At 37.9% G+C, this 22076-nt stretch overlaps 1 protein-coding gene across 1 annotated transcript; it reads right to left on the reverse strand.

Moving 5' to 3' along the window:
• Positions 1–519: 519 nt before the first annotated feature.
• On the reverse strand, positions 520–21957 carry aspn (asporin (LRR class 1)). Its single transcript, XM_022200665.2, has 8 exons — positions 21513–21957; positions 12806–13044; positions 9994–10106; positions 8031–8244; positions 5662–5772; positions 5376–5469; positions 4367–4505; positions 520–3634 (listed from the first exon to the last, which is right to left on the reverse strand). The coding sequence occupies exons 2-8, from the start codon at positions 13008–13010 to the stop codon at positions 3437–3439; spliced, it is 1074 nt and encodes a 357-aa protein (XP_022056357.1). The 5' UTR covers positions 13011–13044; positions 21513–21957; the 3' UTR covers positions 520–3436.
• Positions 21958–22076: the final 119 nt, after the last annotated feature.

Consider the following 22076-nt stretch of genomic DNA (forward strand, 5'->3'; position numbering starts at 1 on the left):
TTTTAGACAGAGGGAAACTGAATCAATAAAATAAATGTAGCATGGCTCAGAAATGGTGAACAGAGGAGCAAGTTGTTTGGAGATACATTCAGCATCGAGAATCATCTTTCTACAAATGATGTGTAGAGAGAAATAGTCTGTAACGGATGGAAACATGGAAACCGTTTAACAATAATAGTATGGAGAGTCTGATGTTTTTTTCAGTGTTGGTAATACTTATGGACACTTGAAGCTTGGTACATTTTTTGTATTTTTTGTGTGATTTCTGTCATTCTAACTCCACAGAAGAAATTTCTCTGTCTATCTTTATGGTTGTTCTGTTTCCATAGAGGTTCAGGACTTTAGATTGCAGTTAAAAATGGACTCCACAGTGAGTAAAAATGCTATATGAGCACAAAAAACACCCAAGAAGGCAGTGTTTCTTCGAGCACATAACAGTAGCTCAAAAAACACAACCAAATGTTGGCTCTCCAACTCAAACCTTCTGTCATTCTGCTAAAATAAAAGTCGAGACGTGGAGGTGTTCCAGTTTTATTTTAATACATCCTCAATAAATATAGCACCATTTAGGGAGAGGACACTGGAGGAAACCTGTTGGAGCAGAAGATTCTCTCAGACATTACAGATATTTGGGATTTACACCTGCTCAGCCTGATTAACGACTTCATTTGGATGCTATAGTTGATAAAAACAGGGGAGGTTTAGCGTAAAGATAACCGGTCCATCCCCGGCCCTGCAGAGGACGCTTCTACATCAATAACAGCTTCTGATCCAATCGGACTTTCAGCTTCTAAATAAACGGTGACACAGACATGCAGTGAGATAATATACAAACATCCACTCAGTGACGTATTGCACTAAATAATGCCGACATCATTCATTAACTGTACAGACTTCTGCTGGAAGGAAAACCGTCTTCAGGTTTAAGCTACAGCTTTGCTTTTAGTGACTCCAGACTGAAAACAGGCGTCGATATAATACACGAGGAAAGACTACGAGAAGTTTGTGGTCTTTCTTATTTCTAGATACTACAAGGAAGGAGTTTTCTACTCGACTACATCTCATTAAATATTTAAAACTAGAAAAGAAAGAAAATTTGTCTTGTGATTAAAATGGTCGCCATGCAAAAGGGTCAGTCTGGGTCATTTCGGATAGTTTACTTTTTGGTTGTTTGGGCCCCAAAACTAAGTTCTGTTGAGCATTTTGACTCAATTTTGAGAATTTAATAATAGCAGAACTGGACAGTTTTCCATTTCCACCCTCAAGAAGTACCTGTGAAGCAATTTTGAGGCTTTAGTATCTCCAGAAATAAAACACCTACAACCGTGAAATTTAGCGAGAACACAGAATAGTTTCCAGCAGATTAGATTGATTGAATGGCTCCATCAGAAGACAAGCCTACTATGGTCTTTGGACATGGACAAAAAGGCCAAAATCTTCAAATGAAGGTGGCGTTGTAGCCCCAGAAAGTGGACGGATCCATATTTCCTACTAAAGATACTGACTTTAGTTGACATTTTGTCAACTTTTGAGCACACGAACATCAGTAGGATTTGTTTTGTGGGAAGAATAGCAAGCTGTGGTTTAGTTTTTTTGATATTTTGACAGACCAGAATGGTGACATGGAGTCATTCATAGCACCACAAAAACTGGTGTTGACCCACATCAACCTCTACCAACGGTAGAGCCTCAAAAGTTGGTGAAATGTCCGACAGATTCTGCAGTTTTAGTAGAAAATATGGATCCATCCATATATACACTTCCAGGAACCTTCTGGAGCCAAAGTACCACCCTTGTTTAAAAATCTTACAATTTTACCCATTTTCAAGTTCCAATAATTTGAAATTTTGCCTCTGCTGAAGCCATACAACCATTTAAATCTGCTGGAAACTGTTTTGTTTGCGCCTTTACAAAATGTCACGACTGTAGGAGTTTAATTTCTGCATATAGTGAATCCTTTAAATGGCTTAACAGGTGTTTTTTTTAGGCTGAAAATACAAAAATTTGCAGTTCTGAAAACATGAAATTCTCAAAATTCCATCAAAAAATATTTAACAGAACTCAACTTTGGATCGAAAACAACAAATAAAACTTAAGAACAAAATCTGAGATGGTGGAGCAACGTATCTCCTGAATTCTGTTTGAATTGATCCACAATGACCCAAAACCACTCGAGTCCAGTCAATGGTCCAATCCCAGCGTCCACAGTCCCACACTGAAGCTTCGGAGCTCTCGCTGATAGTTTGAGCCTCTAAAATTTTCTGAGTCTGCAAATATTGGCTGATAAATCAATACTGGATTTTTAAGTTGGTGCTAGCTACAAAAATTCAATTTTGGTTTGGTTCTTAGACTGTTGCAAGAAAAAAGAAGCTTACATGTAAATAAAAAAAACACCAGAATAGAAAAATTATGTTAAAAAGCAACTGTAGAATTCAAAAACTGTAGAAAACAGCGGCAATAATGACGAAAACCTGTAAAATAACTCTTTAAATTTTACTGATTTAAATAAAGTAAAACAGTATTTTAAAAAAACTATTTTTGTTGTGGACAGTTTAGTTTTTCTTTTCTCAGTTATGATGCAGATTAATGTTTTCTTCGGTTATTTTACTAGTTTTTATCTGTAAAATTGGGAAATCTGCAAAACAACAGTACAATGTTCCACTTTACCGTGTACAGTAGTAGAAAACGTGTAGAACTGACACAAATAGTGGACAAAATTTATTATTTTAATTCTAAAATGTGATGACATTGATATTATTTTATTCTATATATGTTTTTTTAACTTGTTATAACGGACTTTTTTCCTCTATATGATTGTTGTGTGTAACTTATTGGCAGTTTAACTACAGTTTTTAGTACGTAAACCTCTTTTTCATTGCATATTTTGCTGCTTTTGACATTGAAATATAGCTTGTCACAATAACTTTAGCTTAAATTAAATGCTCTTTTTGCTTATTTGGATTAAAATAATGAACTAATCTGTTAAATAGTCATTAATGGCAACTTTAGAAACATATTTTAGAGGTTTTTAGAGCTTCAGGTGGACGTTGGGGTTGAACCATTGAGTGGTTTTTGCAGAAAACGACCACCAGGAGGCGCTTTGTTCCTGGGACAGTTTACACCATAAAGGTTGAGGGGCTGAAGACAACAATCCCCTTAAAGGTGGGAATGAGAGTTCCTGTTTTTATTCTAATGTTCTTCCGTCCACCGTGCTGCTGGAAACATCTCCTCATAGCTTTTCTACTCTAGTTCCCCCAACAGAACGTCTCCACACCAACACCATAGACTAAAGGTTCTAACATAAAGAGAGCTCGTTTCATCGACAGCTTCCTTCAGGGAAACGGTTTCATCTTGTCTTATCTACCACAATCATCTCCAGCTTCTCCTTCCCGACAACATCTCCAGGACATTTTTGCGGTTTTCTCGCTTCCAGCCGCTACTTCCTGAAGTTCCCGAGCTGGACGCCCCTCCGTCCGGTCACGCAGCGGAACGTGGCCGGCTGGATGTCCCAGTATTTGACCGGGTTGGCGAACAGGCTGATGCCGGTGTAGAGGTTCTTTTTGTCGCTCGGCCTCACGGGGCAGAAGTCGTTCACGCTGACGCTGCCGATCTTGTTGCCGTGAAGGAAAATCACCTGAACAGACGGACGGAATTAGGTTTTAAATCCACTGTTATTCTGCTTTTTTAACACGATACAGAGCTGAATCATCCTGCTTTAGTCCTAAACTTTAAAAATGAAACAAAAAAGAAAAATATTGTTGGACAAACTGTGAAAATCAGTCAGAAACAGTGGGGGGAAATGGAATACTGTAGTGTTAAAAAAATTAAAATAACAATGAATATTAATAAAATTATAATATCAGTTGCACACATTTCGATGGAGCAAATTATGATTAATCACATCGAAAATACAGTTTTCTGAAAGTCAGCATGTAAATTCTAACACCTTTCTGTATTTTTATTGCATACAATTTGTAATTCAAGAAAAATAACAGTTAAACTGTTGATGCATTTTCTTTAAAATAACTGCAGCTATCTTTAGAATAAGATGTTTGTTTTTTTCTGATTAGAGTCCATCTAAAAAAAATATTATATAAACAATATTTTGATAAGCACATTATTTAGACTTTTGCTCAAACTGTTAACGTTTACATTAATACTATTTTCTATGATCTTACTCATCTGTAAAGCTGTAAAAAAACAACAAAAGTGGTTTAATAGTTATAAGAATAATCAGTAACAGCAAGTAATGTGGGTGTCAAGTTACAGAAAGTAACTACTGTTGTTGTAAACAGGAAGTGGAACCTGACTCTGTAAACTGTGTAATGTTCCCATGACGACAGGCTCTTCAGCATCTGTACTTCACCTGGAGGTAGCGCAGAGAGCTGAGTCCTGGAGGAACCTTCCTCAGTCGGTTGTTGTCCAAGTGAATCTCTCGAACGCTTGGGATGCTGGCGAGGCTTCCGTTTTCTACGTACTTGACCTGATTGAAGCCGAGTCCCAGCCTGAAAAAAACAGAGTTAAAGGTGTCACTACTTGTAAAGGTGTAAAGTGATCTACAATCAGACATTTCATGTTTAAACTTCTGTGAAAGGACATGTGTTCATCTGAACTCCAAGCAGCAGTTTCTGTCTCATTTTTCTTCACTGTGGGTTCGTTTTTCACTTTAAACCCTCTAAGAAAACAGAACAACCATGAAGAAGGAGAAAGAATTCAGAAATGCCTTCTGTGACACACTTAGAATGACAGAAATCATAACAGAAAATTAAAGTTGAATTTCTCTAATTATTTATATCGTAGACATTGAAAAGACACCCAAAATCATTGTGCACGTGTCCACAGGCGTGTTGTCAATACGGAAAAAAATGTTGACTCAACCTACTATATTTAACGATTTATATATTTAATTTGTCTCCATGTTCATCTCCTCTTTGCTCCGTAGAAACACAGACTGCAGTTTACATTAATTTTTTGGTTTTTGTGCAGAATCTGTTCACAGCAAACCGGATATTTTTGCCAAATGTTTAAGTAACACGTGTATAAAACAAGTCATTTAAATCTGATCTGTTGAAGCTTTCTGATAAAACTGGAATCATTGCCTGATGAGTTAAAGGAGAGCCAGAAAGTTGAAAATTGGATGACTCTGTAGAGTCGCAGGACTTTACGTTGCAGTGAAAAACGAGACAGAAACTGCTGCTTGTAGTTCAGAGGCATCAATTTAAGATTAGCTTCCAACCATTTTGGTCAAGTTATTCTTGCAGTGTTTGAAGAACAGTCAGGTTTATTTGACCAACAGCTTCAACAAAAATTTTGCAGATATGCAGAACATTCTCAGAAAATCTTTCTTTTATGGTTTTACTGTGGCCGGTTTTCACCTCTGCAGGTTTTTGTATCTGATGAAGTCTTCTACTTCCACCTTGGCGATCTTGTTGTAGTCGAGGCTCAGCTCAGTGATGGAGGGCGGCAGGTCTGGGAGACACGACACACGTTAAATATAAACATCGTAAATGGCTTCTTTCACGTTTATTTTTTTTTTTAAAAGCCGGTAAATTACCAGTTTTAAGCCTAAATTAGTTGTATAGTTCAGGTGTTTGTGCGGTTGCTTGAGGAGTAATTGAAGTTTTCCAATGGTTCGTTCGAAGCAGCAGACTGATGTCCTACCTTTTGGCACGGCGGTGAGTTTGGCCTCCGCGATGCCGATATACAGCGTTGACAAGCCGTTAAAAGCTCCGAGCTCGATCCCGCTGTTGGCCAGAGGGTTGGCGCCCAGCTCTGTTTGGATCAGCACAAAACATCTGGTTTAATCATTAGCGGCTCGGTATCAGGGTAGAAACATACATCAGGTGGATTACATCAGATCGGCTGTGATGACATTCTGGTCGGTCGCTCTGAGAAACCTGCACAGCTTTGTTTACACGATCCACAAATATAATCCTTCAAGAAACCTTCACACTTGGAGGAGCCTTGAAAAGACTCATTAAAAATGATCTGTTGATGAAGAGTCACATCTTGGCTGAAATTAGATCTCTGGCTCAGTTTGTAATTGTTAACATTATTGGCATGTTTCTGTCCAGATGTTGGAGTTTGTTTTCCATCTGAAGTTGATGCAGCGTACTTTTGTTAGTCTGTGGAGTTTTACTTTCTTAAATTAGCAGAATTTACTCACGATGGTGATTAATTGGAAACTTTAATTCGCTGACATGTGAATAGAGCTCCAATGACTTATCTATTAGGTAACAACTATTTTGACTATCAGTTTGGATCCAAAGAAAGGCAGAACTCTCCCATTACAGCTTCTTCAATGTTGATATTTTGATATGTTGATGTTTCTTTACCTCCTCAAATACCGTAAACTGAATATCTTTGGACGAAACAAGACATTTGTCATCTTGAACTTTGGGAAACACCATTTTCTGACATTTTAGAGCCTAAACAACGTATTCAAAAAAGTTCAGACTGTTAAAATGCAGTTTCGTTGTTGGCGAGAAGGACGCGAACAGATGAAATTTATGTTGTGAGTGCAGAAACAATCAGTTTTTACTTTGTTACAGCACAGACAAACCTTATTAGGAAAGATACTGTGATGACTACTAATTTTTAACGGTTAAAAATCCTCTTTTTCCCACTTTGTCTTGTAAATTAAATGTTGTGAGAGTATGAAGACATTTGCTTTTGCCATTCCTCAACTAGTTAGCCTCACAGCTTTACCACCAGTCAGAATTTTATCCAGTTTCCGCCTTCAGACAGAGGAACCACTAGTGGTCCAGCTTTGTGTAGCTCCGCCCCTCAATACTTCCATGTGAACCAATCAGAATGAGCAGTTGGTTTATTTACTTTCTACAGCTGCTTCTACTAAGCTTTAAAATGCCCAAACCACAAACTAAACTCACCAAATGTTCTGCTGCAAGAGTGAACACAAGAGTCTTCATGCACTGACAGCATCTGAGGAACTGAACACCCAGTGGATTATTATCGATGCTAATATCTCCACAGTGTTGGCTTGTTGTGCTGCTAATGTGGCTAATGTTAGCTTTGGTGGTCACAGGTCAGAGTTCTGTGGAAACTTTCATCTAAACCAGTAAACAAGGACTGGGTGGGTTAAATGTGTTTTCATGTTCAACCTAAACCCAACTGCTGTTAGCTTCTCTCCTGCTCTCTGTGCTCACAAAAACTGCATTTAAATACAGCTGAATTCACAGTAAATCTGTTCTCATTCACATGTTTTTCAGGTTCTGTTGCAGACAGCAGAATGTGGATGAAACAATGACTGAAACGCAGCTTATTGAGATGACACGTTAACCATGAGACACTAAAATACTGATTTTTGTAACGTTGTCTGACAAACTCACCAAACACAGGAGTTAATAACAACATCAGTGCTGAGAATTTACAGATATTTGTGTGTTTTGCGAAGTCCAAGACGAAAAACGTCTCGTCTTGTCCTAAGATGTTTAGTTTAATATCATTCAGGAAGAAAGAAACCAGAAAATATTCACATTTAAGAAGCTGCTGACAGAATTTGGACTGTTTTAAATACAAAAAAAAATGCAAAAACAACAAACCATGGTTTCATGTGAAATTCTGAAGCGCTAATGAATATGCTAACTGTAAATGAAGGCTTATTTAGAACTTTTTTGGCTCATGATTTTGATTTTAGTACTTAAATTTTACAAAAAAATTTAAAATGATTATTTAAAAACCTTTTTACATTAAAAAATACTCAAAACTGTTACTTGTTTGTCAGAAAAGATGACCATTCTGTGTCAAACTTGAGCTGATAAAATGAGGCTTCTAATTGCATTTTAGTGTTTATTGCGTATGTTTGTATCGTAACGAAACTACAATTTGAGGACCTTTATGATTTTATAGTCGTGAGAATTCAAGTCTTCATTTAATCCAAGCATGTCTCTGATCTTTTTAAAGAAATTTAATCAAGCTTGAATAAAAACCTGCAGACATTTCCTCGACAAACCACTGCTGGCCTTCTGAAGCTCATTATTGCTCATCAGGAAGTAGACATCAGATCTTACCCAACACGTGGAGTTTCCTCAAGCCTTTAAACGCGTCCTTCTGGATTCTGTTGATCTTGTTTTCGTGGAATCGCAGCTCGATGACGTTGGGCGGCAAGTTGGCTGGAATTTCAGTCAGCAGGTTGTAGGAGAGATACAGCAGTTTGAGATGGTCCATGTTTCTGAAGGCTTTTGGGTGAATCTTGGAGATCTTGTTGTTGATCAGAAACAGGCCCTGATGTGGGAAAAAGAATCACAACTGAAGTTGTTAATCTAAAACTGCATTCTCTATGGAAAGTGTACGGAATGGAAAGCTTTTCAATTTGTGTGTCCAAGCATTTGCTGATGTTAGAACATCTGACACAAGTAAAATAAACAGCGAAGATGATTTTAGTTGGATATTCTTTTTTGGTAAATAAGTCTTTCCAAGGTGATGAATGAACTCAAACCTGCGCTTGGCAAGAAATTTTCAGCAAAACACCTTGTCAATTGTGACAAATGTTTAGGAAGAAAGAAATCTGCTAGACATTTGGCAGTTCTCATGCTTTGGACATTTGTGGCTTTACTTTAGTTCTGCTCTTGCACTGAGGTGAGATGTGAATCATAATCAAGATCTGATTAAAGTTGGAATCAATGCGCAGAACCATTTGAACACTGTTCAACCTCGCTCAGGTCAACCAGCGTTTAAACCTCGCTCAGGTCAACCAGCGTTTAAACACTCGTGGTTGCAGATTGTTCTTGCTGTTTGTTGTGATGCAGTACAGAGTTTCAGGACTTGATGTGGGTTTTTTCCCCAGCTGAAAACAAAACAGCTGGATCAAAGACAAACCTGCTCCTCAGCTGGGAGTTTTTTAAAGAGGACGCGTCATATTGTAGCGCTGCAGGCTGGATCAGTATCAACAAGCTTTTTCTCCTTATCTCACAACCATAACAGCTTCAAGATGGTCGTTCGCTCATATCTCCAGGCTGAATATGACTCATTTTGAGGCTCTGAACCAAATGTTTTACTTGGAGAACTGGCTTTTTCTTTTTATAAGATGTTGATTTTTACCACTGCAAGGGTCATAGTTGGGGTAATGTGAGGTAGAATGGCAGGGGTATTTACCTAAGAACCGCAATTTATGTCTTTTATGGGTCTAAATTGATTCTAGAAAGGTATTTTTGAACAGAATTGATAGCATTATTCAAGAACGTAACTACAAAGGCACAGTACTAAACCCAGTTGGGCTTGTAGTTAATGATGTAGAGGCACATTTTAGATTATAAAGGTGAACAGTTAGCTGTGCAAGATGAATACAGACCGGCGACGAAATATAGAAAAAGCCGAATAAAGTGGCGTAGCAAAGTAGCATCGCATGGTATACGGATAATGATTTAGAGTTTGTCCAAAATAACAAAACTCAACTTTTCTTAAAATTGTCCACAATGACAACAAAATGGGTGTAATACCAAAACTCGTCAAATACTGGTTATTATTTAAGAAATAATTGTCCAAAATGACTCAAAAACTTGCCCAAAATTTGTCTGAAATGGTTCAAAACTTAACTAAAATGTACTATGTTCTCAAATTACAAAAAAAGTCTGAAAATGAGCTTAAATTGTTCAGAATTACTAAAAAATTCTCCAAAGTAACTTATCAAAAAGGTGAGATTGGAAATTTGTCCAAATTTAAGCAAGCTAGCTAAACCAAACAGACATCTTTGTATAACTTGATGCTCCAGAATTCATCAACACTAATGCCACAGTTAGCAGATAGCCAGCGGGGAAGTGCGCTCGTCAGCAAACACACCTGTAACTCCATCTCCTAAAACAGTAAAAGGCTCCATCTGGTGGAACAACCATGTACTGCAGCAAATCTATGATACATTTGCTGACAGGCATGTAGACAAGTCAATATATCTTTATTTTTATTGACTCAATTAACCATTATTCATTAACTAGCTGGTTTGCAGTGACCTTTACTTTTACATAAAGTTTCTCTCACATAAAGCGTATTGAGGCCTTTGAAGTCGTCCTCCTTGATTTCAGTGATGTCGTTGTTTTGGAGATCCATCATCACAGTATCTTCAGGAATCTTCTCCGGAATCGAAATCAGACCTGTTGGTAGAAATACCAATGTCAGATTAAACGCAGTAGTTTGACCAAAAGTGATTAAAATTAGAGCTGCAACGGTACGCTTGACAGGCGTATTAGTAGGTAGTATCATGGTTAATGGCATTGGCTGTACTTCACTAGACAAATACTTGATTTATGGACTGTTTACTTCTGGTTTTCAAAGTGTTCCAACATGGTGACTTATGTTCACTTTTATAACAGAAACAGTTCACCACATTAGTTTCTTAAAACATTTGAGGCAAGAAATCAGCTGCTAAATCTGCGTTCATTCTAGATTGACAACGGTTAATTTGAAGGTTTTTCACGAGTTTTTGATTGTAACTAAGTCGCCAATACTTCAACTTTATGCAAATTATGAGTGGCGCCATCTCTCCAAACCCATCACAACGCTACCAGAACTCACTGCACGACTGCTCACATGGACAACAAATGTGTTGAAGTGTTAAGATGACGGATTCTGTGGACACATACCAGCGTTTCCCCTGGGTTGAAATGGCTGTGAGGTGGTGGAGTCACTTTCAGCTGAAAGTTGTTGACCGGGGGGGAATTATATATACTATCGGGCCGGCTCCGCCGCAGCTGCGGACGGTCTCATCGGTCCGGCGGATTTTGCACTGCACTTTATTCTTTCTTTCTTTTTTTTTTTTTGCCGCGGACCAGTGAGGCGGCAATGTCGGCAGAATTTTAATGAGGCGGTGGCCTATACCGACGAGGCGGGCCGCCTCGCTGATTATATGGGAGGGGAAACACTGCATACTACAAAGTCTATGTAAAAATACATTGACTGACATTCATGACTGAGTTTTTTCAGAGCTGGTGATGTTTCTTTCTAGGGAGTTTCATCAGACTGAAGTAAGAGTCAAGCTTTGCCGTAAATTCAACTAAAATAGTGTTTGTCTAATAGTTTTGTCATGTTGTTGACGCAGGAAATACTCAGAAGCTTGTAAATGTCAGTCAAGGCAGCTAATGTGATGCTATTATGGCATTTTCTTGGAACGAAACAAGAACTAGACTGTAACGTAATGTGATGATATTTTTCCCTTCAAGCAAACGCCCAAGAGCAACTACTTAGTGAGAGGTGGAGAATCAAAGCAGTCAACTAATTTGCTTCAAATTATACAGGAACAACATCAGTTTTCCGACTTGGCGTTGTTGTTCTGAAAAACTTTTATTCTGCAGTAATCTTAGCAGTATCTGAGAGATGCACAGAACTTTAGCTTCATTCTCCTTATTGAAATTTTCACAATTAGTTCCCATTTACACCAGAACCCAGCTGGAAAATGATTCTGGAGTTCAATATATTTCAGTTCAGAATTGGTTTAAGTAAACTTTTGACTGCAAAACCAAGTCGACCAATGGATTTATCAGATTCTTGTGCAAATTTGGTGTAAAATCCTTGTTAAACTACATTGACCCTTTGATGTACAGCACCAAATTATGGCAGTTTCTCACATTCATGTTTTCAGTTTAATCGTCTAATCGGACGTGAAGTCATGATTTATTTTTAGTCGCACTGCCTGTTAGTTCCAGTGTTGTAGGAAATTATTAAGCTTCTTTCAGAAATGTAAATTACAAATTTATGAGCTGTTGTGAAAGATTTACTTCCACAGTAGGAGCCAGGAGGATCAGGAGCGAGTGCTACAGAGGATGGAAATGTGGAGGTATTAAGAGACTGACTGAGACATTGTTGGTTTTCGTCAAAGGATTGCAAGATTTGTTGACAAGAGAAACACAGAATAACATAAGACTTAAATGTACTGTTAATCTAATTTGGTGACCTTGCTGTAGACTTTGAACGTAGCCTGAAGAATGTCTGCAGCAGAGGAGACTCGATCCTTGGTTTTTTTTTTAAACTGCAACACCCAACGCGGTGGTCGACTAAGGGAGCGTTTAACTAAGGACCGCATATGTGTACCATATATATAACTTTCTTTGATAGAGGGAGAGTACTATTTCAATGAAATAGACATTTGAAACTATATGGACTTGGACAGATAGTAGTATTTATGGTATAATAAACCTTTAAGACAGTGAACATTAGACAACATAACATTTTTTCATGAAAGAAACCTTTAAAACCATAAGTCATAGAAAAACTGCTTGGACAGGAAGTAGTATTTAAGGTTGAATAAACCTTTGAGACAATAAACAGTAGACAATATAGTATCTTTAAAACGGTAAGTACTTGGGGAAAATAATAATATTTTAGGTGGAATATAGTTTTTAAATGATAAATTCTTGGACAGAAAGTAGTATTTTTGATTGACTATACTTTTAAAACTACAAATATTTACACAGAAAGTTGTATATTGGGTGGAATGACCCTTTAAGATTGTAAGTACTTCGACGATGTAGTGTTTTTGGCGAAATAAACCTTTCGAACTAAGAACAGAATGTAGTATTGGACAGAAAGTAGTATTTTTGGTGTAATAATCTTTTAGACTGTATGTACTTAAACAATGTAGTATTTTTGGTGGAAGAAACCTTTAAAACTTAAAGTAGTTGGACAGGAAGTGGTATTTTGGGAGGAATAAACTTCTAAAACCTCAAGTTGCAGACTTAACATACTTTAATAGCAACATCATGTAGTTCCAGATGTTTCTGTCACAGTAACATGTGGATCCAGATGTTTCTGGTACAGTAACATCATGTGGATCCAGATGTGTTCAGGCTGTTCTCACCCTGGTCAGAGCACTGCACCACTCTGGGTGAACAGCGACAGTTAGCTGGACAGTCGTCATCATCATAATCGTCATCGTCGTCGTCGTCGTCGTCCTCATCTGCCATCATGATGTCATAGTTTTTCATGAAGTCCATGACGTTGATTGGCTGGTAGGGTTTGGCGTTGCCCAGCGCCAGCAGGCAAAGCAGGATGAAGACCCTCATGGTTTAGTTAGAATTCTGGTTAGTTAAACAGCAGCTGTGGATAGAGACAGAGAAGTTAGCAATACAGGACAGACAGGTGTCAACACGAGGAACCTTTTAAAGTTTTAGTCATGGTTTGATATATTTCATTAGAGCAGAGAAAACAAATGAAATGAGTGTCATTGTGCATAATTTAAACTATGACAGTTAAGACACTCAAATGCTGGCAAACTGTATTTGAGAAAAAATAAATACGACACCGATCTGTTTACTGTTCAGTGCAAATTAAAAGTTAGACATTAAAGCCAGGAGGGCAAATTCAACTTTAGAACTCCACAAAGTAATGCTGAGGACACAGACATCCTGTTTGAATCAACTTTATTAGATCTGTTAATGCCACTAATTACCACTTGTCTATTGATTTATGTCTCAATTGTTTTAGCGATTATTCTAAACGATTCATTTTACTCCAAGAAAAGCAAAATGAGTGTTTCAATTGAGTTTGTTTTATTGTGACACACTGTGTGCTATTGTATAATGTGGCACATTACAAAATAAAGCAACGATTTAAAGATTATAGTGCACAACTGTAGTCAAACTGCCAACATCATAAAAATACATGAAAAGAAGGATTATTGTTTCAGTCAGAAATCTTAGTTCCCATAAAAGCACTTAAAGTGAAAATCTGTAAATTAAACAAAGGTCAACATGGACACGGTGGATATTTTACAACACAAAGCAGTTAAATCAACTCCTGTTCTCTTTATTGTTTGATTGTTCATGATTTTGGCAGCAGCTTTACATTCTCTGTAAATACAGCTGAATTCTCTACACAGCAACATCTCTCATGTGTTTGATGAGTTTGTCAGATGACGTTATAAAACCAATATTTTAGTTGAAGTGACTGCTGATTAACATGTTGTCTGAATGACTTTCAGTCCCTAGGTTATACTTGTTGTGCTGTCTGACAACAGAAAATGATAAATCTGTACATGAGAACAGCTTTATTGGGAGTTTGACTGCATTATATACAGTATATGTGAGCACAGAAAACTAACGGATGTAAAATTTATATGCTGTAGTGCTGTGGTTTGTCGTCCAAACTCTGCTCAGTGTACACACTACCTTTTTGTCACTAAATTCAGTGTGGGATAAAGCTGGTGGCTGGTCAGTTGATCTGTACTGTAAAACGCTGCTTTGCCTAACCAGGCGTAAACTAACCGTGACGTCACCCGTTGGTTTCAACGCCGAGAAAATGAAGCCCGGATTTTGCTACTTCCTGGTCGCCGTTTTGGATTTTTTGGAGCCAGTGACGTAAAAAGCGTCATCAAACAGGCTGGACCGGAGAGCAACTCGGGGCAGGATTGGCTGAGGACTCCCTTATCCCGCCCACATTTTACCGCAGAGGCTTCTGTTGCTGTCTATCAAGTATAGCCACGCCCCCTGGCTCCGCCAACTTTAACGATTTATTTAAAATTCAGTATTGATTTATTTTAAGATCGGCCACCTGATCTCTCATTTTGACCATGAAAACTAACGGGAAAAAATCCTGAGCTATAGAAAATCAGTATATCAAATTTTATTTTTTCCAAAAATGAATTGGGGTCTATGGAGCAAAAGCTTTTTGGAGCCAACCCTAGTGGACGGCATGATATTGCAAGTTTTTGACACTTCCGGGTTTGCTTCAATTCTGGAGCCAGATGCTACGTCCACTATATATACAGTCTATGTGCCTAACCTGGATCACAGGGTGGTGCCTTGAAGTCTCACACTGAACCCAACATTGAATACCAAAAAACACAGTGTTGATCCAACGGCAGTTTTGAACCTAACATCACATATTGAACACAGTGTCTCATGTCAAGCTCATTATTGCATACTGAACCCAGCATTGCATATTGATCCTAACTTTGAACCCAACATCAAATCCACCATTGCATACCAAACCCAATGTTGAACCCAGTGTCATGCCAAAATCAATGACGAACCCAACACCGGACCCAACGTCAAACCCATTGCTGAACCAATGTCACACACTGAATGTAATGCCATGCACCAAACCCTACATCGAATCCAACATCGCATATTGAACCTACCTTCGAACCCATCGTCAAATCCAACATGCATACCAAACCCATTGTTAAACCCAACCCCGCACACCGACCCCAATGTCAAATCTATCGTTTTACCCAATGTCACACACTGAATGTAAATGCTTCACACCAAACCCAACATCCCATACCAAACCCAGTCGTTCCAGTGTCGATGTTGAGCCCAACGTCACATACCAAACTCAGTATTGCATACGGAACCCGAAGTTGAATCCAATATTCCATACTGAACCCAACTTCATATGCTGAATCCAATGATGGATACCTAGCATAATGCCAAATACCAAACTCAGCATTGCATATGGAACCCAACATCGAACATGACATTGCATACTGAAACCAGTGTTGACCCATCGTCAATGCTGAACCCAACATTGCATACCAAACCCAACATCCAACTCAGTGTTCAACCCAACGTCGCAAACCAAACCCAACGTCTAACCCACTGTCGTATACCAAACTTAACGTCAAACCCAGTGGTCCACACTGAATGCCGTGCCACATACCAAACTCAGGGTCACATAACAAACCCAACGCCGCACTCTGAACCCAAGATTTCATATCGAACGTTTTGGAATGAATACACTTATCACTTGCCATACACTAGTAGTTACGATGCTGACAAAATATTCCCCTCAAGCAATGTTTTTTAGCTGGAGTTTTAATCCAACATCAACAGAGCACAAGTTTGGAACTTGGAGTAATTTATTTCAGCTCTTTGTCCCTCATGTATGACTAATGATCATGGTATTCACACTGCAGTGCTAATGGTATGCTGCATAAACTGTAATTTGGATCTATCCAGACTTGGCACTCAGGTCGGGCTGAGTTTCAAACAAGCAACTTTATTGTGTAATTATCTTCCATTGTGCAAAGTAAAACCTCACAGTGCCAGTTAAATGCAGCTTCACATGAACATCTGCGATGCTTTAATGCCGTTTTAATGTATGTTTTTATTTTGTAGCTGCACTCTTTGACGTTGTCACAAATAAACATCAGAATTAGGCCGACTACCAAAACGACAAAGAATAATTCTGCTACATATACATACACAAAAGAACAGTTTTTGACTCTTTACTTAATTGATACTGGTACTGTAAATATGTAACTGTCTAAAAAATGATGTTTTCTCTGTGGGAAAAGTCGGAAACAGTTGATAAAGAACAGGATTGAGTCGCACCAGAAATCCTTAATTTTGTATGCAAGTCCTTTGTAAAGTTCTTGGTAATTATTAGTCAATTTTAAGCTACACTGTTAAAAAAAAAAAAAACTGCAACTGTAGTTTGACAGATTTTTTCTCTTTTGCTCAGATTTTTTTCTTGGTTTTTGAAATACACACAAATAGATCTATTAAATACGCAAGATTTAGATTCAAAACAGTCATACTTGATACGAAATGTGGAGTTTATTATTACTGTAATTATAATCCCAAGTTTTAATTTATAACCGGTCCATCGGCAAATTGCTAGTTACTTGATTTACAGCAGTATTTTGACTTGTTTTTACATATAATTATCAAATTAAACCACACTAATGATGACCTTTAGCTGCTCTTTGCTTTAGGGTTTATGTTGCTGTAGCTTTCTCTTTAAAATACCTCAAAGGTGTTGCATTGGATTCAAGTCAGGACAGATGTTTCAGGTTGTAGTTTTCCCTTTGTTGTCGAATAGAAACTCTTGCATGATGTTGTTCTTTTGTAGTTAATTTTTAGTTGCTCATTGATTTTCCTGCATACTTTTCCATCCTTGTGACTTCTAACAATCAGATTTTTCTGCTTCTCTGATAACTGTTTTCCATGTGGAACCATGATGCAGACATAGATACAGCTCATAGGTCCAAAACTGATAAAGTTCTGCTGTTTGCAGCTCATTTTAGAACCATGTTAATGCAGTTAGACTGATTGGAAATCACAGGTGGATTCAGTTTAGTTTCCGTGATCTAAGCTGGATTAACTTTAGTTGCATTGAGTTTCTACTTTGGTGCCCGAATTTCCAATATGGTCTTTATCAATAAGTATTTTTTTGTTATTGTTCATCAGAGGAAAAAAAACACCATTTTGCTGAGAAATAATGCTTTTATTTAGAGGTGAGACAAATTTGACTTTTAGTTGTTTTGGCACCAAGGTGTTCTTAGTTCTGTTTCTCGTTTTAATTCTTCATAAATCTTCTTGCTTTATGAATAAGTCTGAAATCATGAAGAGAAACTTGAACCACCGCTGGTCCCACATGGTCCCACTGGTTACACACCGTGGTGAGACGAGGTTACTAATCATGGTGCCAGTGTGGTATTTACTCCTGTTGCTGGTTTTCTTAGAGGGCTGCAGTCGACTTTATAGCAGCCACCACTTCAGGTTGTGGGAGTTACATAAAACTATTAACCACTTTACTCAAAAGTGCTGAGCTCACCTCAGGACCCACCCACACGACTTCCAACACTCAACTTTCACTTTACGGATTGATTTCAGAACGTATTGCTAAAACAGTACATGAATAAAGGGCATGCAGAGTTCCTGGAGGAACCACTTTCAGAAAGTGCTGCTCTTTTTTTCTACCAAAGTTTCCATGAAGTGCTGAAAACCTCCGTTGGAAATGAGCTCCTGCAGCCAACATAAATGTTTCTGCAGCGCTCACCTATTCACCATCTGTGGTGATTCACAAAATGATTTATACATGTTCCTCCGTTACATTTCTGAGGCCAGCAGAGAGAGACGCTACGACCGTCTGGTTGCGTGCTTCTGCTAATCTTGATGGAACTCTGAGCCCTTCAGCTGAACATGAAGTCCGCCCGCAAATATGTGGTGGTCGCCGAGCATCTTGCTTCGACAGCAAATACCGTCGGTGCAGACCCCTCCTCTGCTGCCTTCGGATCCCTCTTGTGCACAATTAACACACAAAAACAGTTTTATTGATGCGTGATTTGCAGCTTGGCAGCAGCTTGGAGGTCATGTTGTGTTTTTCTTTCACTTGAAAAGCAACAAGTTTCACTTTAGTCCAGTCAGACTGTTGCAGACAAATCACACGTCTGAGGAGGTCTGCATTTCATAAAAAATACAAACTGGAGTCACGTCACCAGCCTTTGTTCCTCTCCGATGTCTGCTTCAGGACTCTCATGTAATCTCACAGCTAATTATTTACAGTATCGGATAATCTCAGTTGTTTTTACGATCATTTGTTTAGTCATTAAAATGGTGGAAAATTTCCATCCCAGTTAGTCTGAGCTCATAACGACTCCTTCAGCTGTCTCATTGTTTCACCGCCAGTCCAAAACCAACTGAGTCAGTTTACAGAGAAATAAACCCAACAAAAAGCTCTTTGCTGGAGGAGCTGGAAGCAGAAAACGTTTGGCATTTGGTGGCTTTGTTGTTCAGAAGAGATTTTAGGTAATGAGGGTTCATAATAAACAATAACTGTTAAGGAAATTTATGGCAAGACAATTTTCCGTTGATCAACCTATCAATTTCAATCCAAATTTTAGATTTGTGTGCTTTTTATTTGACACTGAGGTGCAATAATTAATCGATTACTTAAAAAGTTGTCAACTATCAGCTGTTCTGATGTTTAGTTTAAGCAAACTTTAAAGAAAATTGTCAAGAATCTGTCATTGCAGCTTCCAAAATGTGAATAATTTCTGGTTTCTCTCCTCATCTGACAGTAAATTAAGTAGTATTTGTCCAAAATCTAATGATGATAAATTTACCAGGTAGTATTGGATGAATCATTTTAAAAACACAGTGTAGCTTACAATTAGTTCCATTCACGATTAATTTGCAGATTATTGGGGAATAATGGTGAAAAAATGCCTCAAAAACGTCTGAGCTCCAAAAATGTCCATTTATTATTTTGTACAACAAAGAAATGAACAAAATCCTCGCATTTGAACCAGCAAATATTTTAACTTTTAGCTTTAAACACAACAAAATAATCAAAACAAACCGAAAATCTACGTATTGCGTCTTCAGAACTACTCGACTAATCATTGCAACTCTAGCTAGTAATTCATGATCACAGATTGGAGATTCATTTTCCATCAATCTACAAAATGATTAATCAGTAGAACTGTAACGAACCCATCAATTAGTGATTGATAGCCAACTGTTTTGAAACTTGATGAATTAGTTGGAATTATTTGAAGAGAAAAACGAGACATTTCCCATCTTTTTCACCACTTTGTGACAGTTTAAAACCAAGCATCTAATCAATTTAACAACAAAAATAAGTTCATTGAATCAAATTCCATTTAACAATATTCCGATTTAAAGCCAGATGGAGAAAGTTGTGAGTAAATCCTGATTTTTAGCTCTGATTTTGGTCACCTCCAGCAGGTTTTAGATGAGATCGTTGACGTTCAGTTTTAAGTTTTTGTAGTTCAACGATTAATAACAATATACTGATTATGTTTTAAATCATTTTATCGTGTTTTTTCTCTGAAATGTCACGATGGTGAAAATGTCCATCACAGTGTTTTAAAGCTAAAGGTGACGTCTTTAATAAAGTATTTCTTTTGTTCCACCACCAGATAACCATCGAAAGCTCCAACAAATGCACTATTCTGATGATCGACTAAACAGTTGACTTATTTTAAACCAAAAATAAACTAAATTCTGAGATCACATCTACTTAAATGTAAATATTTTCTGATTTCTTTCCTCCTATTTCACCATAAACTGAATATCTTTGTGCAAAACAAGACATTTATCATCTTAAACTCTCAAAAATCCCAATTGACAGTTTTCACCACTTGTTCAAAATGACTCAAAAGTCATATAAAAGTACTTGAATGTGTCCAAAAGACTTGTTCAAAAACTCCCGAAAATGACAATTAAACTCAGTTCAAGTAAATCTGAAATTATTCACCAACTGGTTTTTCTATCTGATTAATTGGCTTTAACAATATTTTGATGCAAAATGTCTAAATTCTGTGATTGCAGCTTCTTAAATGTTGACGTTTTCTGGTTTCTTTCCTCCTCTGAGACCATTAACTGAATATTTTCGGATAAAACAAGACGTTTGACATCTTTGGGAACCATTGATCAACAATTTTCGCAATTTTCTGACATTTCAGCTAATCCATTAATGGGAGGAAAAAAAGCTGAAAGTGAAAACAGTCTTTAGTTTCAGAACTAATCTGAGGTGATTCAGACAATTTTCTCTAATGTTCTTGTGTTTACGATTGGTAATTACTGCACTTAATGGAAGTTTACTTTGGATTTTTGTCAAATGTGATCAGCAGACAAAGACTAAACCAACCATTAGGCTTCATTCATGTGTTTAGTTTCTGGATTCTCTCTTCTATGATAGTGAACTAAACTTCTTGGGACAAAACAAGACATTTCTCTTCTTAAACTTTGGAAAATACCAATTGATAGTTCTCACCGTTTGTCCAATACTATAACGACTCAAAAGCATATAAAAGTACTTTAACTGTCTCCAAAATTCTCAAGAACTTGTTCAAAATGACTCAAAAAGTCCCCAAAATGACAATTAGACTCAAATCAGCAACTGTTTTTCTAATCGATTAATTGGCTTTAGTAATATTTTAACACTAAAGTCTGAATTCTGTGATTGCAGTTTCTCAAATGTGAATATTTTCTGGTTTCCCTCCTCCACCATGACAGAAAACTGAATATCTTTGGACAAAATAAGACATTTTTCATCTTAAACTCTGGAAAACACTGACAGTTTTCACCACTTGTTCAAAATTCTTTAAAAGTTATACAAAATGACTCAATAGTTCTATAAAACTACTTTAAGTGTGTCCAAAATTCCCAAGAACTTGTTCAAAATGACTCAAAGTCCCCAAAATGACAATTAAACTCAAATCACCAACTGTTTTTATAACTGATTAATTGGCTTGAGTGATATTTTAATACAAAAAGTCTATTTTTTTTCTTCTTATATGTAAATATTTTCTGTTTTTTTCCTCCTCTGTGACCATAAACTGCATATCTTTGGACCAAACAAGACATTTGGCATCTTTGGGAACCACTGATCAACAATTTTCTAACATTTTATAGACCAATCAACTAATTGGATCATGCAAAAAAGATACTAGTTTAGGTGATCCAGACGGCTTTCTCTAATGTTCTTGTATTTACTGTTGGTAATTACTGCACTCAACAGAAGTTTACTTTGGATTTTTGTCAGATGTGATCAGCACACAAAGACTTGAGGCGACTTAAACCAACCATCATCTTCACTTTCATTGTTAATTTAAACCCTGAGCTTCACACTCGGGCTGTAAATTGATCTAAACGTGCTAAAAGTCAAACTCAGATCTGCTGCTGAAGTCCAGATGTCCAGAGCTTCATCCTGCAGCTCCACCAGAACACCTCTAAGACTTTAACTCCTCATCTGAGGCTGAAATCTGCCTTGCAGGCGAGTTAATCTGTCAGAACCATGCAGGTGTGTCCTACCTGAGCCGCCAGGTGTGTTTGCGTCCCGGTTTAAACCCCACGCAGCGAGCAGAGCAGCGTCCAGCTGGAAGCCTGAGAGTTGGATCCTCAGTCAGTACATTCCCAGAGAGCGACGAGCAGCATCACCCTCCTCTGAAGGGAAAAAAAAAAAAAACACCCCCACCGACGGAAAGACTCCGCTGAGAGGTTCAGTTTCAGCGAGTGAGGAGCGTCTGAGAAGGCTTTGTTAGGGCTTCAGTCATGTGCTTCTCATCAGCAGCTTTGAAGCCACGCCAGCATGTTTAGCATCAGCCTTTATGTCGAGCTCAGCTGCAGGTCTTCCCCGCCCTCCACAGACCTGAACCGATCCAGAGCCGAGGCCCGCCGGGTTAAGCCAGGATAGAGCAGAGACTCTCCAGGAGGATGGCATCTGATGTTTGGTTTGAGGAATTCCTGCATCCGGCTGCTTCACCGTCAATGAACTTCCAGAAACAAAGAGCTGCCGTGTTGACCTGCAGCACATTTAGATCAACAGCAGTGACAGGCAGCTGCACTGTAAAAGAAATAAGTAAAAAAAAAAAAATC

Source organism: Acanthochromis polyacanthus, chromosome 5 (assembly GCF_021347895.1).
Source record: "Acanthochromis polyacanthus isolate Apoly-LR-REF ecotype Palm Island chromosome 5, KAUST_Apoly_ChrSc, whole genome shotgun sequence".
Taxonomy (NCBI): Eukaryota; Metazoa; Chordata; class Actinopteri; family Pomacentridae; genus Acanthochromis; species Acanthochromis polyacanthus.